This window comes from Rhinolophus sinicus, linkage group LG01 (assembly GCF_036562045.2).
Source record: "Rhinolophus sinicus isolate RSC01 linkage group LG01, ASM3656204v1, whole genome shotgun sequence".
NCBI classification, from domain to species: domain Eukaryota; kingdom Metazoa; phylum Chordata; class Mammalia; order Chiroptera; family Rhinolophidae; genus Rhinolophus; species Rhinolophus sinicus.
In genome coordinates, this window is record NC_133751.1 from 38,710,057 (window position 1) to 38,722,710 (window position 12,654).

Below are 12,654 nucleotides of genomic sequence, written 5' to 3' on the forward strand. Positions count from 1 at the left end.
GGTGCCGTGTTCAATCTTAGTTGCAGGGGGCAGAGCCTACCATCCCTTGCGGGACTCGAGGAATCAAACTGGAAACCTTCTGGTTGAGAGCCCACTGGCCCATGTGGGAATTGAACCGGCAGCCTTCGGAGTTAGGAGCATGGAGCTCCAACAGTTTGAGCCACCGGGCCAGCCCCTGGACAGTAGATATTTTAATAGTTGGTTTTCAATAAAAACTAATAAAGAATATGTTTCTCTATTTGATTTATTTAATCAGTATTACCAGTGTATTGATGGATATTGCAGACTCCTGGGCACTTAAAGACAGTTTGCACATCAGTCTGACCAAGATAGTTTCCCAGAGTTACGTCTCTTCCCTAAACTGGAAAGCAAAATTCCATTTCCCTTATACTTAATTTGTAGAGCTTAAGATTTCAGAAACTGGTATGCAATGCATGTTAAAAACAAAGAAACAAACAAACAAATGCCCTGCAGATCCTATCTAAATTTCAAGATTAACATGTTACTTCAGCCAAGAGAAAACTTCTCAAGTTTGGGTCTGGATAGATATTAATTAACTTAATCAAACTTGAAAAGCAGTTTTCTCTGAGGTGAATTCTTAGACGTGTTCTTCAGGTTAGTGTTTGTTTTGTTCATTAGTCCCAGGTGAGCTCTCACTGGAATTAAATTATTTTCACACACTGCATTTTTCTCCCCAAAATAAAACAAATAGTAACGACCTCAGTCCTGTTCAGCTTTCTCAGCCTTCTATGTTCAGACTTCCTAATATGTTTACCAGAATGCAGGAAGACCTGGCCTATTTGCAGCTTATGAGTTCCGCAGTTCTATTTCAGTTTTGAGGATTACTTTATCATTGGAACTAATTATTAGGTGGGTACAAAAGTAATTGTGATTTAAAAGGTAAAAAATAATTGCCAAAACCGCAATTACGTTTGCATCCACCTAATAACATTAGTTCAGTGCATTAGCTACACGGAAAACTGTTTTCCATGCATTTTTACTGAAACAAAATGGGTTTTTGTAAAAACGAAGGCTAAGTTGAAGTGAGTATTTTAAAATCTGGATAATGATTTCAAGGCCAAAAGTTAAATAATGTGAAAATAAATTTGTGACTGTTTTAAATGTCTATTTCATTGGCAAAAGGTAATTGTTATTGAACTGAAAGTGTGGTTAGAATTAAAATTATCTTTTGGTTGGATTAAAAGCCATGTGTGGTCCAAGTTATGTTAGGAGAGTATGGTATGCCAGAATGCACGAAGACTTGGAGCCTAAAATGGTGAGATTCACACCCAGATCTGCCCTGAATCCACTATGTAGATCAGTGTAAATGACTGAACCCAGCCGGCCATACTTCTTTCACTTATAAAACAAAGTAATTCCTACCTCATGGAGTCAGGTTAGAAATTAGAGATAAGGTTGTTCATATCAAATCTAGACTTCAACACCTAGTAGCCACTGTATCAGTTAAGTTGAGTTATTTAACCTCTCTCTGAATTGAACTGCCGTTTCCTCATATCTAAAGGCAAGAGACAATACAGGTCCCTACTCCATAGCACAGGTTCTTGAACAAAGCAAGTTTTCCTTGCTATTTGGTGCGATGGTCGTTGGTCGACACTGTTGGCATTTCCATCTGTTGCAGAGCTCTTTCTCTCATCCTCACCTACTGTGGATGGTTTAAAAAGAAGCCAGCCAGTCCTTTATGCCATTGCTGGGTCCCTGGCCATAATTTCGAGGAAGGGAAAGCATAGCTGGTATCAGCAAATTAATTCAAGTTATAAAGTGAGGTGGTGGTAATGGTGCAAGTAAAACAAAGACATTCATTTGTGTGTATGCCCAGCACATGTTCTTCACTGTCAGAGAGGAATGATGGCCTCGAAAGAAGCCATGAGAATAATATGGCCATAAATTAGCCCTTTAAAGTTCACCACAGTGCTTTTGGCTACCTTGAAGTCTTTTCTGGTTGTATGGTGAAGTATAAAACATTTAAAAAAATATAACGTGCTTTTCACATTCCTTAATTAAGTAATCCTGTTTGTAAATGCAGCAAAGATATTACTATCCCCATTTTGTAGTTAAGAAAACTGTGACTTAAAGGTGTTCGATAATTTCCGCAAGGTCACCAAAGTGATGAACAGCTTTCCCAAAGAAGCTTCACTGTAAAGGAAGTGAAAACGCTACCATAGTGTTCTTGTCGTGTGTATTTAAGGCAAAGACTGTGCCTCCCAAATACTTGTCGGTAAAAGGTCAGAGCCGTGGAGCTACAAATGTAAGGAACCCAATACTCATCAAAGTACTGTAGAGGCTTTGAGGAAATAAATGAAATGACAAAAGAAATCGAATACTAAATCTATATTTATTTTTGCGTCTCAATACTTAGATTTCATAAAATATTTTTTAATTCTTCTGATTTAGATCTTAGTTTTTTTTTTTTTTCCTTGACCAGAACAACAATCTTCTGTGAACAACCCATTGCCTCACTTCCTTTTGTTTATAAAGTAGCTAAGGGTGTTTGGGCTGCACAGAGCAAAACCTGGATTCACTATGAGCTTGACTCTGGAGGACTCTGGATGAGCAGATGGAAGCAAACGTCTGGGCCCCCGGCGCCAGCACTACCTGTGCATAGAGTAAAGGGAGGGAATGGCAGCCTTGATAGTAGAAAGACGTAAATGTAAACCTTGTAGATGAGGAAGCTTGTTACACCATTGAAGGAGGACTGAGACTTACTGTCTGGCTTAATCCCCTTTTCCTAAGAAGGCAAAAAGGGTTGTAATTTCTACTTTTTAAAAAGATTTTTCTTCTCCAGTTGCAGAAAAATGTCTTATTTTCCAACCATAGGAAAATGTTCTTGTGTTAGTACCATAAAGCTATTTTATAAGACTCATGTTAGGAGATAGGGAAGATTTTATTCTAGTCTTTCCGTATCATACTGAGAGACTTACATTGTCTGCAAGAGACCTGATGAAGCCTCTAGAATAATAGAATGTGGGAAAAGTAAAGCTCTCTAATGGAATTTTGCTGTACTTTATCAGAGATGATTATTTGCTATATTCTAAACTAGGAGGCAGATATTCATCCAGTTGTATAGATGGTTATGACTAGAGCTGTTATAAACACTAGCGTGCAGGTTTTGTGGGAACATAATTTTAATTTCTCTAGAATAAAGACCAAGAGGTGCGATTGTTAGGTCCTATGATAAGTATATGTAAAATTTTGTAAGACATAGTAGTGTCTCACTGTAGTTTCAATTTGTATTTTCTAATGGCTAGTGATGTTGAATATTTGTTCGGGTGCTTACTTGCCATACGTATATCCTCTTTAGTGGAATGTCTGTTTCAGTCTTTTGCCCATTTTTAAACTGCATTGTTTGTTTTCTTACTGTTGAGTTATAGAGGTCTTTATACATTCCGGATACAATTCATTTTGTCACAGGTATATAATTTGCACATATTTTCTCCCAGTCTGTAGCTTGTCTTCCTTCTCCTAACAGTGCGAAAGTTTTTAATTTTTATGAAGTCCAATTTTTCAATTTTTTTCTTTTATGAATCATGTTTTTTATATCCTATCTAAAAACTCTTTACCTAATTTTAGGTAACAAGTATTTTCTCCTGTTTTCTTCTTAAAAGTTTTATATTTTACATTTAGATCTGTGATCCATTCTAAGTTTAGAATAAGATATGAGGTTTAGGTTGAGATTTATTTTTTTCCCTATTGATATCCAATTATTTTAACACAATTTGTTAAAAAGACTATTCTTTCTCCATTGAATTACTTTTGCACATTTGTCAAAAATCAATCAGCCATATTTGTGTGGATCTATTTCTGGAGTTCTATTCTGTTCTATTGATCTATGTGTCTGTCTCTTTACCAGTTACCACACTGTCTTGATTACTGTAGCTTTATAGTTAAGTCCTAAATCAGGTAGTGTGATTCTTCCAACTTTATTCTTATTTTTCAAATTCATTTTAGCAATTTTAGTTCCTTTGCCTTTCCATATAAGTTTTAGAATCAACTTGTATATATCTACTCAAAGAATCTTGCTGGAATTTTATTAGAATCACTTTATATCTATATCTTAATTGGGGGAGAATTGATTTTTTTTCTGCATATAGTCTTCTAATTCATGAGTACAGTATATCTCTGTTTACTTGGGTCTTTAATGTTTTCCGCAGTGTCTTATAGTCTCAGTTTTATTTCTTTTTTTCCTATCTCTATACTTCCCCCGCCCCCACTGTCTAGGACTTCCAGTGCATGATGTTAAAGAAGAGTTGGTGAGAATAGACATCCTTGCCTTGTTACCAATGAAAAAGAAACCCTTTATTCTTTCACCATTAAGTATAATGTGTAATGTAGCTGTAGGTATTTCCTTCGATGCCCTTTTCATGTTGAGAACTTTCCTATCTACCTCTAGTTGCTGAGAATTTTTATATGAATATATGTTAGATTTCATCAGATGCTTTTTCTGTATCAATTGGTACAATTATGTGATTTTTTCTTCCTTTTTAGGCTGTTAATAGGATGAAATTGGCTAAGAGGTAGGGAATGAGAATGCAGAAAAGCAAAAGAGGAATGGGGAATTTTCCCTGTTCATTCTGAGCGTGAGATACCGCTTTCTCTATCTTTGAGCCCGGCTTCTCCTAGAACTCTGTTTGTGCAGAGATCTGCTCCCGGATTTCAGGCTGCATTGAGTCCAGTCTGGGGGACAATGGAGCAAAAAGGTGAACTCACTGCTAGCGTGGTGATAGTTTAAATTCTTCCCCAGCACTTTTTAGGGTTCTTGAATAGCTGCTCCATTTGTTTCTCCAGGTTTAATAGCTTCATTCAGTGGGTAAGACAGGGTGGAGTGTGCTCACTCCATCTCACCTGCAGTTAATCAGGGTTCTTTCTTCTTAATCTACAGGCATATTATGTTGGCTTGCTTAATTATGTAATATTTAAATTGGAAGAATTAAGGCTAATTTGAGGTTACAGACGAATTTAGCTACATAATACTTAAGTGATATTTTCTATTTAAGTGTAAGCAATAAGTGTTGTAAATGAGAAGTGTATAAACCTAAATTACTAGAATATTTTAAGCTGATCTGTTTCCTAAGAATTTATCTCTTTGAATATATTTTTTATTGTCGCATGTTTTAAGACACTGTTTCAAATTCAGATCAAGTTTCAATGTGACACCACACTGCCCAGGCATCTTGGTAAGATGCCTGTGAGGTAAGACCCCCTAGCAAGGGGTCTGGGTGGAGGGTCCCCCGGAGGTCTAGTAACGGGACATGAAAAGATGGAGGAAATGTAGACCTGGGCTTGGTCTTACAATGAGTGAAGGTGTGGAAATGTCTGAGGCTATGGAGAGAACTGCTCATGTTATGTGAGAAGTACGGAGGAAGGCCTCGGCAAACATGTGCAGGCCAGAAGGAAACAAGTTTCAAGAATATTCAGTCGCTGCAGGAAAAGGTGTTGAGAGGATGAGGATGAATCGTTATTACCCCTAACACTGCACATAAAAAAACATCCAGTTAAGGTTATTGCACATCTGCCTCATATCCTGTTACCAACAGTGTCTGCACCCAGCTCTGGTTAAGGATTAGCAGAGATTGTCGGGTGAGGTGGGAGACAGGGGAAGGAGAAATGCCCTGCTGAAGAGCTGATGTCCTTTGTTTTTGACTTCTGAAGGAGACTTGTTTGTTCTCTGTTTCATTTATTCTTTATAGCCCACTTACTTCCACAACTGACTTTGAGGCAGCTAAAGGATGGCTAGAATAAAATGTAAAAGCCTATCATTAGGATGTCTTCCTACAGACAGCAGCCCTTTTTAATTAAAGATATCTTAGGATAGCTAAGTGATATAGTGCTAATGTGCTTTATTTTTGCTATTTTATTTTATTTTTTGGGGGAGGAAATAGAACACAATCTGTCCTCTGAGATGCCAAGTTCTCTATTTGTCTTGAATACTTTGTTTTTCTTTATTCCATGCTATTGCTTTAGGGGTAAGTAAGAAAGACTCCACACAATGTTTATTTCAAATGAGGAATCACTGCTTCTTTAACCTGTAGTGTTTGTATTTTTTTCCAGGATCAGAATTCAGGCCATAAATGAAATTGGAGCTGGACCATTTAGTCAGTTCATTAAAACAAAAACTCGGCCATTACCACCCTTGCCTCCTAGGCTTGAATGTGCTGCAGCCGGGCCTCAGAGCCTGAAGCTGAAATGGGGAGACAGTAACGCTAAGACACATGCTGCTGATGACATGGTGTACACACTACAGCTGGAGGACAGAAACAAGAGGTACGATGGGGGGAGGCTGCACAGGGAAACGCTCTGCCTTTGGCTTTGGGATGGAATCCTACGTGTTTATTCATCCTCTAAAACACTCTTCTTTGTTGAAAGATTTCCTGCATTTTTATGCCCAAAGTTATAACCCTTTATTTTTCATTTGGAATATCTAAACTTTAAACATTCTAAAGATCCTGATTTCCCTACATGTGATAATAATGTATGTGTTTGTTTTTTCTTTCATAAAGCCAAATAATACAGAGAAATTGTCTAAAACGAAAACTGCCAAACTCAAGTCTACACGATGTAATAGCATTATATTAGTCCCGAGTGCAGAGGGAAATAAGAATCAGAAAGAGATGTTATCTCTTTAAATATTCAGTAACCATCAGGACAAACATGTTTACCAATCTGAAATAGCTATAGTAATATACAGATGGGGACTGTACTCTGTAACTGGGGGCAATGCAGTATCAAATTAACCAGAGCGAATAGGTGATTCTTCATAAGACTCCATGCCCAGGAAACACTCTTGGCCACAGAAATCAAATCCTGACTTTCACATAGTATTTATTCAACCTAAATTCGTTTCTTCTGACACTAGTCAATCATAAGATGGGCAGCTGAGCTGTATTTAAGAATAATTCAGATGTGGAGCAAAAGTTAATGATGACAGAATGTTGTTACCAAAAGTGTAAATCAGAGAATCAGGTGAAGGAGGTGGAACTCACCATAAAAGCAAGACAGCCCGTTAGAACAGACACATGCTACTACTTCCCTATGACATACCTGCTCAGACGCAAACCAATGTTAGTGTAGAACTATTTCTGTCATTTCCCCCTTACGCATTATGGTATCCTGTGCCTTTACACAGAGAACTGGTTTTAGGTAGCACAGAAAGCCCTGTCTAATGTCCATGCCCCTCTCTGTACTCGAGTGCTTTGATTCATTCCTGTGCTGTGAGGTCCTGCTGTGTAGACGGCATTATTTGAGGTGGGCCTTCAGTGGATCAAGAAAAAAACAAGGCCCTGCCTCCAGGAGCATAATATCAACCCACAAATTGTCATAGAACATTTGTGCCGTTGAATAAAAGAGCTTTGGTGGGAGTATGGAGAAGGCAGACATAGAAGAAAAGTGCTTTAGGAGTTTGAAGGAAACAGAGCATCTGGTTGCAAAGATCAAGAATGGCTTTTTGAAACAAGTGACATTTGAACTTGATATTGAAGGACCTGTGAAACCCAATAGTAGTTTGGCTACAGTAGTTTTGTAGTTTGACTACAAAAGAGCAAAAACTGATTGTCCTATTGGAAACTAGTCCTGGAATAGAAAGCACAGAAAAATCAAGGCTTCTTTTGGTAGATTTATTGGAGAGGAATGTATACCCATAGGTAATAAGATTGTTCATCGTACTGTCCTTTGTGCCTTTGGATGCATATTCACGCCCTCGTTTTACTGGCCGGGGACTCCTCTGGGCTAGCAAGAATAGGGATTATGAACTAACAGAAATCATGATGATACGTAAAACTAGCGTGGGGGGAACTTGTAAACAAGCCTTTATGTTTTTTTCCTGGGCTTTTGGCTTCCATTGGTGGTAGAGAGAACCTTTCTTAAAGAATGTCTTCTAGTTGTATGGTTAAGAAAAAATGAAGCCCAGAAATATTGGCGTTGGTGGCAGAATTGGGATCAGAACTGGTGCCCCCTGACTGCCTGAGCAGCTGCGTCCACTATTCCCTCCAGGAATGTGGGGAGAATGACAGCTCTGCCCCAAACCAGCCCTCTCCATCTTGCTCCAGCCCTGCCCTCAGACAAAAGCTCCAAATGAGTATGTTGTCCTAAGACATTTAAATATGCCAGACAGAAAATAGTGCAGAATCTAGTAATCAATATGTGCTCTTTCCTCCAAAAAAAGCACTCAAGGCTGCCCTTGTTAATCAAATAAATGACTTGCCTAAATTTCAGTGGCAATTTAAGAAAACTTACCATTAGGAACAGTATTTCTCTTAATTTTACAAGCGAAAGTCCAAATTTATCTCTTTAAAATTAGATTTGTCAGTGCTCTCACAATGTTATTAACGTGATGGAAATACAGAGCATAATAAATTCTCATTCTATTTGTGGCATAATTTTCCTGGGATTTAATAGAATGAAACTTGGCCTAATTTGAGTTGAAGATGACCTTCCTTGGCGTCTTAAAACAACTCTTGTAGTGAGTGGCCCTTTGAATCCAAGCCTTTAACTTTGGGTCTTGACTCATGAGGATCAGGCAGAGATCATTTGAGTTGGATACATCGACATACTGATTATTAGCGTAGTCGTTGCCAATTCTAATCCCCTGGAGGTTCTTTAGGACTTGGACCCATCCTGTTCAGTTGAAAGGAACAGTGTCTCCTTCCAAATGGCACTTGTCTTTTTCATTGAACGTATTGTGCTAGGGTGGTTTCTGGTTGTGGGTTTTGGGACAAGTGCACATACTCTTTAGCATATGCATTGATTTCATTAACCACGAATAAGTTTTTATTATGGAATGGCACAAATATTATATGTCCTGCTTGTGGTCAAGGTGAGAACCAGAGAAAGATTTAATTGTGGTTTTAATTGATCCAACCCCCCGTTACTGTGGGCATTTAAAAGTAGAGCTGCCGATATCTGAGTTACACAGCTGTCTTAGCCAGCTATGCAAGTAATCTGAGTCTTAAAACATATTTTGCAACAGAAGCACAATGAAAATTAGTAACTCCACATTTGGTAATTGTTAAAGAGTTGAGTCAATTTTGGCCACTCAGGTATTGAGGATGTGAACTCAGGTCCTTCCTAACTTTTTTTCACCTTAAAGAAACAATGTATGCAGATGACTGTGAGTTAAATCCTTTACCAAAAAAATGTCTCTTGTAAATGATTATGATGTATTATCTCTTTTCTCTTTCGTATTTTCTTCTGCTTTTTACAAGTGAAAAAACAATAAGAAAGTTACTAAATTTCCTTAAGCATCCAAAACACTTAGGGTTTTGCATCTGTGATGTCCTGCTTTATTATGTTTATTTATATACCCCTCAATCAAAAAGCTGAAATGACTCAGATTTCTAAGTATAATTGGCAAATAATACATTTTCAAACTTTCTAAAGGAAACTTCTATTTATTGAGCACCTACAAAGCTCCAGGCATCGAGAGCTTTTATCGACATTATTTAGCTCTTAAATAAAAAGTGAAATATTTTCTGTGATGATAGGATTTCTACTAAAGCCTTCCATCAAGTAGGTGAAAAAAAACATTGTTTTTGATAAATTGACTTGACTTCAACGTATGATTATTAGGAGTTTTATATATGCAAAGAAAAGCAATGCTTAAGTGTTGGATAGACAGAGATGTCCAAGGTAAATCCCTGCCCGTAAGGAGTTCACATGGTGGGATATGAGTGCAAGAGACAGATGCATTCAAGCAAATCATGATGTGGAAGGCTTAAAGATTGATGCTGTGCACAGAGTATTGAGGAGGGAAAGAAGAATGGCATCTATTGTACGCTTAAAATTAAATGAACAGAGAAGGCTTCTGAGAGAAGGTAACAGGTTGGGTGAGTCTTAAAATTTAGGGTCCTAATCTTAACAGTCTCACGCAAGAGAGCCTTAGGATGGAGATGAGTGATACGGACTCAGGAATGGATGGAAATCAAGGATACAATCTCTAAAGCACAGAAATGGGCCTTAGGTCTTTATCCAAGTAAATGATGCCTCTTTCTGTCCTGGTACTTTTTTTTTTTACACACATGGCTCTTTTTTAAGTTTGGGACTGTTTCACAGTAATAGTAGGGATCCCAAAGGGCATCTTGTCCAAATCCCTGCCTCAAACGAAATCAGCCTAGAATTCAAACAGATCACCTGGACTTGCTTTGTTGAACGTTTTTCCCCCTTGAGCAGGACGTTTGTTTCCCAGACTTTCAGATTCCTGGTCATTGACTGCATATTGATGCAGCAGCCTCAGAGCTTTATGTTTACAGGATTAAGTTTATCCCTAGCAATTAGATTCTAATCACTCAATCATCATTTTTTTCTGGAATTACTACAGTGTGCTAGGTCTTACGAGGTATGTGGCCTACCTATAAAGAGCTCATCTTTCTGAGAAAATAAATTAACGTGAAACAATGAGCACATAGCACAAGAGAATATTTAACCTCAACAGAAAAACAAAAATTATATGAGTTTGGCCCCAGAGAGATGACGGGTATTATTCTTAGCAGATCTAAGACAGATCTGAATGTCTTCAGTTTCTGTGTATGCAAGGAAAATATATTCCCAAAGTAAACATTTTCATAATGCCGCGTTGACCTAATGCAGGGATTAGAATAACAAGGTCAGTTCATGGATTTGAAGGTTGTAAGGCTGTCCTGATGGTTTTGAAGATGCCTGTGTGTGTGTTGTTGAAATGAAATGTTGTGCTGCCCTAACAAAATTTGAGTTGATGCTGATTCTCGTCCTGACCCCCATGGGTCCATGTTCCCGATAATAGTACACAGCACTGAGGCAAGAGGAACTTAAGTTCCAGGAATGCATTTATGGTTAATCTGTTGTTCAGGGTTAGTCAGACAGACAATGTATTTTAAAATAAGGCTCCAGCAAAATGGGGTGAGGAAAGAGAGCTTTAATAAAGTGGATAATTACCACATGCTCTCATGTAACTCGGCTCTTCTGCTGTGACACTTTTGCCTTCAGCCAAGCGCCTTTGTGATGTGTACATGACTATCTGTTCACTGTTAGAGAGGGACAGAAAACAATCTGCATAAATAAACCCTGAAAAAATAAACACCAGGCAACTAACAAAAGTGGTCCGGGTGTGTGAGAGCACGATGGAAGGAGTGGACTTCCTTAAGGTACACCTGTTACAGCGCAAACGCCTGCTTCTGTTGCTCAGGACACATTGCTGAATTACATGAATAGATGTAAGGAAACTGGCCCGGGGCCCACAGGAGACCCTCAGGAGGGACTTCCTTTGCTTCTCTGGAATCGTCCCTCATTCACATAATCACCCTTGTTGGATAAATGGCATTTTTATATTACCTTCAGTCACCAGAAGGCAATTGTCATTCTCAACCAGGGTGTCATGTCCCGTCACTTCTTTTTGCCTTAGTTTCTCCCTCTGCAAAATGGAGCTAATGATGTCTGTCTCCAGTTCCTGATTAATGGGGGAAAAGCATTTTTATTTCTTAGAAAAAGGAGCATAAAAATTCAGCCTACAAAATAAAGAGTATATCCAGCTTAGTCAATTTCAGGATGAAACATCTAGGCACAGGCAGAGGTGAGGGGTAGTGAATGAACTATTTGACCTCTTAATTGGACCAGAAGTAGAATTCAGATTACAGGTTCCTCTTCTGTTTGAAAATGGAATTTCTATCTATCTAAAAATAAATAACCAGAAGAGATTTGATTGCATTTTCCTCACCATTTTTCCCGAACCAGGTCAGATAGAGGCAAGGCTACTAAAATAGAGATAGGCAAACAAATTTGGAAAACTGGGAAGAGCATCTGAGAAGATGAGACTCATTGAATGTATTTGAAACAAAGAAGGAGAATCGGAGGTTTCAAGGGTCTTTGGCAGCCTTCAGAGGTCGGGTCATCCTTTCTTTGAATATAAATAAATCTCGTTTTAATATATCAGTAACTTAAGTACAGTTTGAACAAAAAAGAAATTGAAAACAGGCATTTTCTTTCAGTCTACGTAAAGCATTTCATCAGTAGCTACAGTGATGTTTTATTCCTTAGGAGCATAACGACAAAGCATTGTAGCCTCATCGCTCAGGAGCCAAAAGGCCCACATGCCACTGTGGACGTGGTGTAGGAACTTAACTCCTTTTCTCATTGGCCTTTTGGAAATCGCTCTTGGCACTTTTGTGCTCAGTCTTCAAACAGGGACTCTCATTAACATGAAAACCAGTTTAGGAAATGCACCTTCCCTGCCTCAGGCGTCCCCACAGGATGCCATCTGCTTCTGCATAGACATGACAGGACTCGGTGTTCTTGGTGGATTGAGGCACATACTATTCATTCCTGTTTTGAACATCCTCCATTCCCAAACGTTACTAACATAGGAAATACACACACACACACAAACACACGCACATGCAGAGTCCATGGAGGAGCCCAGGGAAACTGAGAAAAAAAATAAAGGCAATGACGTGTCAAGGAGTATAGCTGTGCTGAGCTCACTAACAGTGGTTATTGTGAAACATGTTTTGAAGCGTGCCATTTGCAGCTTTTAGTTCACTACAGGCCATTTTAGGTCAGCAGGTTGGATCATTTTGAGTTGATATTAATGGGCTGTCGTTAGCCTGTAATGGCCTAGGGATCATAAGGTAGCAAACAGAAAAAACCGTTAACATTATCTCTTATTTTCTACTG

At 38.5% G+C, this 12,654-nt stretch overlaps 1 protein-coding gene across 2 annotated transcripts in view; it reads left to right on the forward strand.

Moving 5' to 3' along the window:
* FNDC3B (fibronectin type III domain containing 3B) overlaps positions 1–12,654 on the forward strand; it is a 320,442-nt gene that overhangs the window by 285,338 nt on the left and 22,450 nt on the right. For both annotated transcript variants that reach the window (XM_019735100.2, XM_019735095.2), the window contains exon 23: positions 6,067–6,279. In XM_019735100.2, the coding sequence (XP_019590659.2) occupies positions 6,067–6,279 (213 nt within the window). The remainder of the gene's footprint in view (positions 1–6,066; positions 6,280–12,654) is intronic.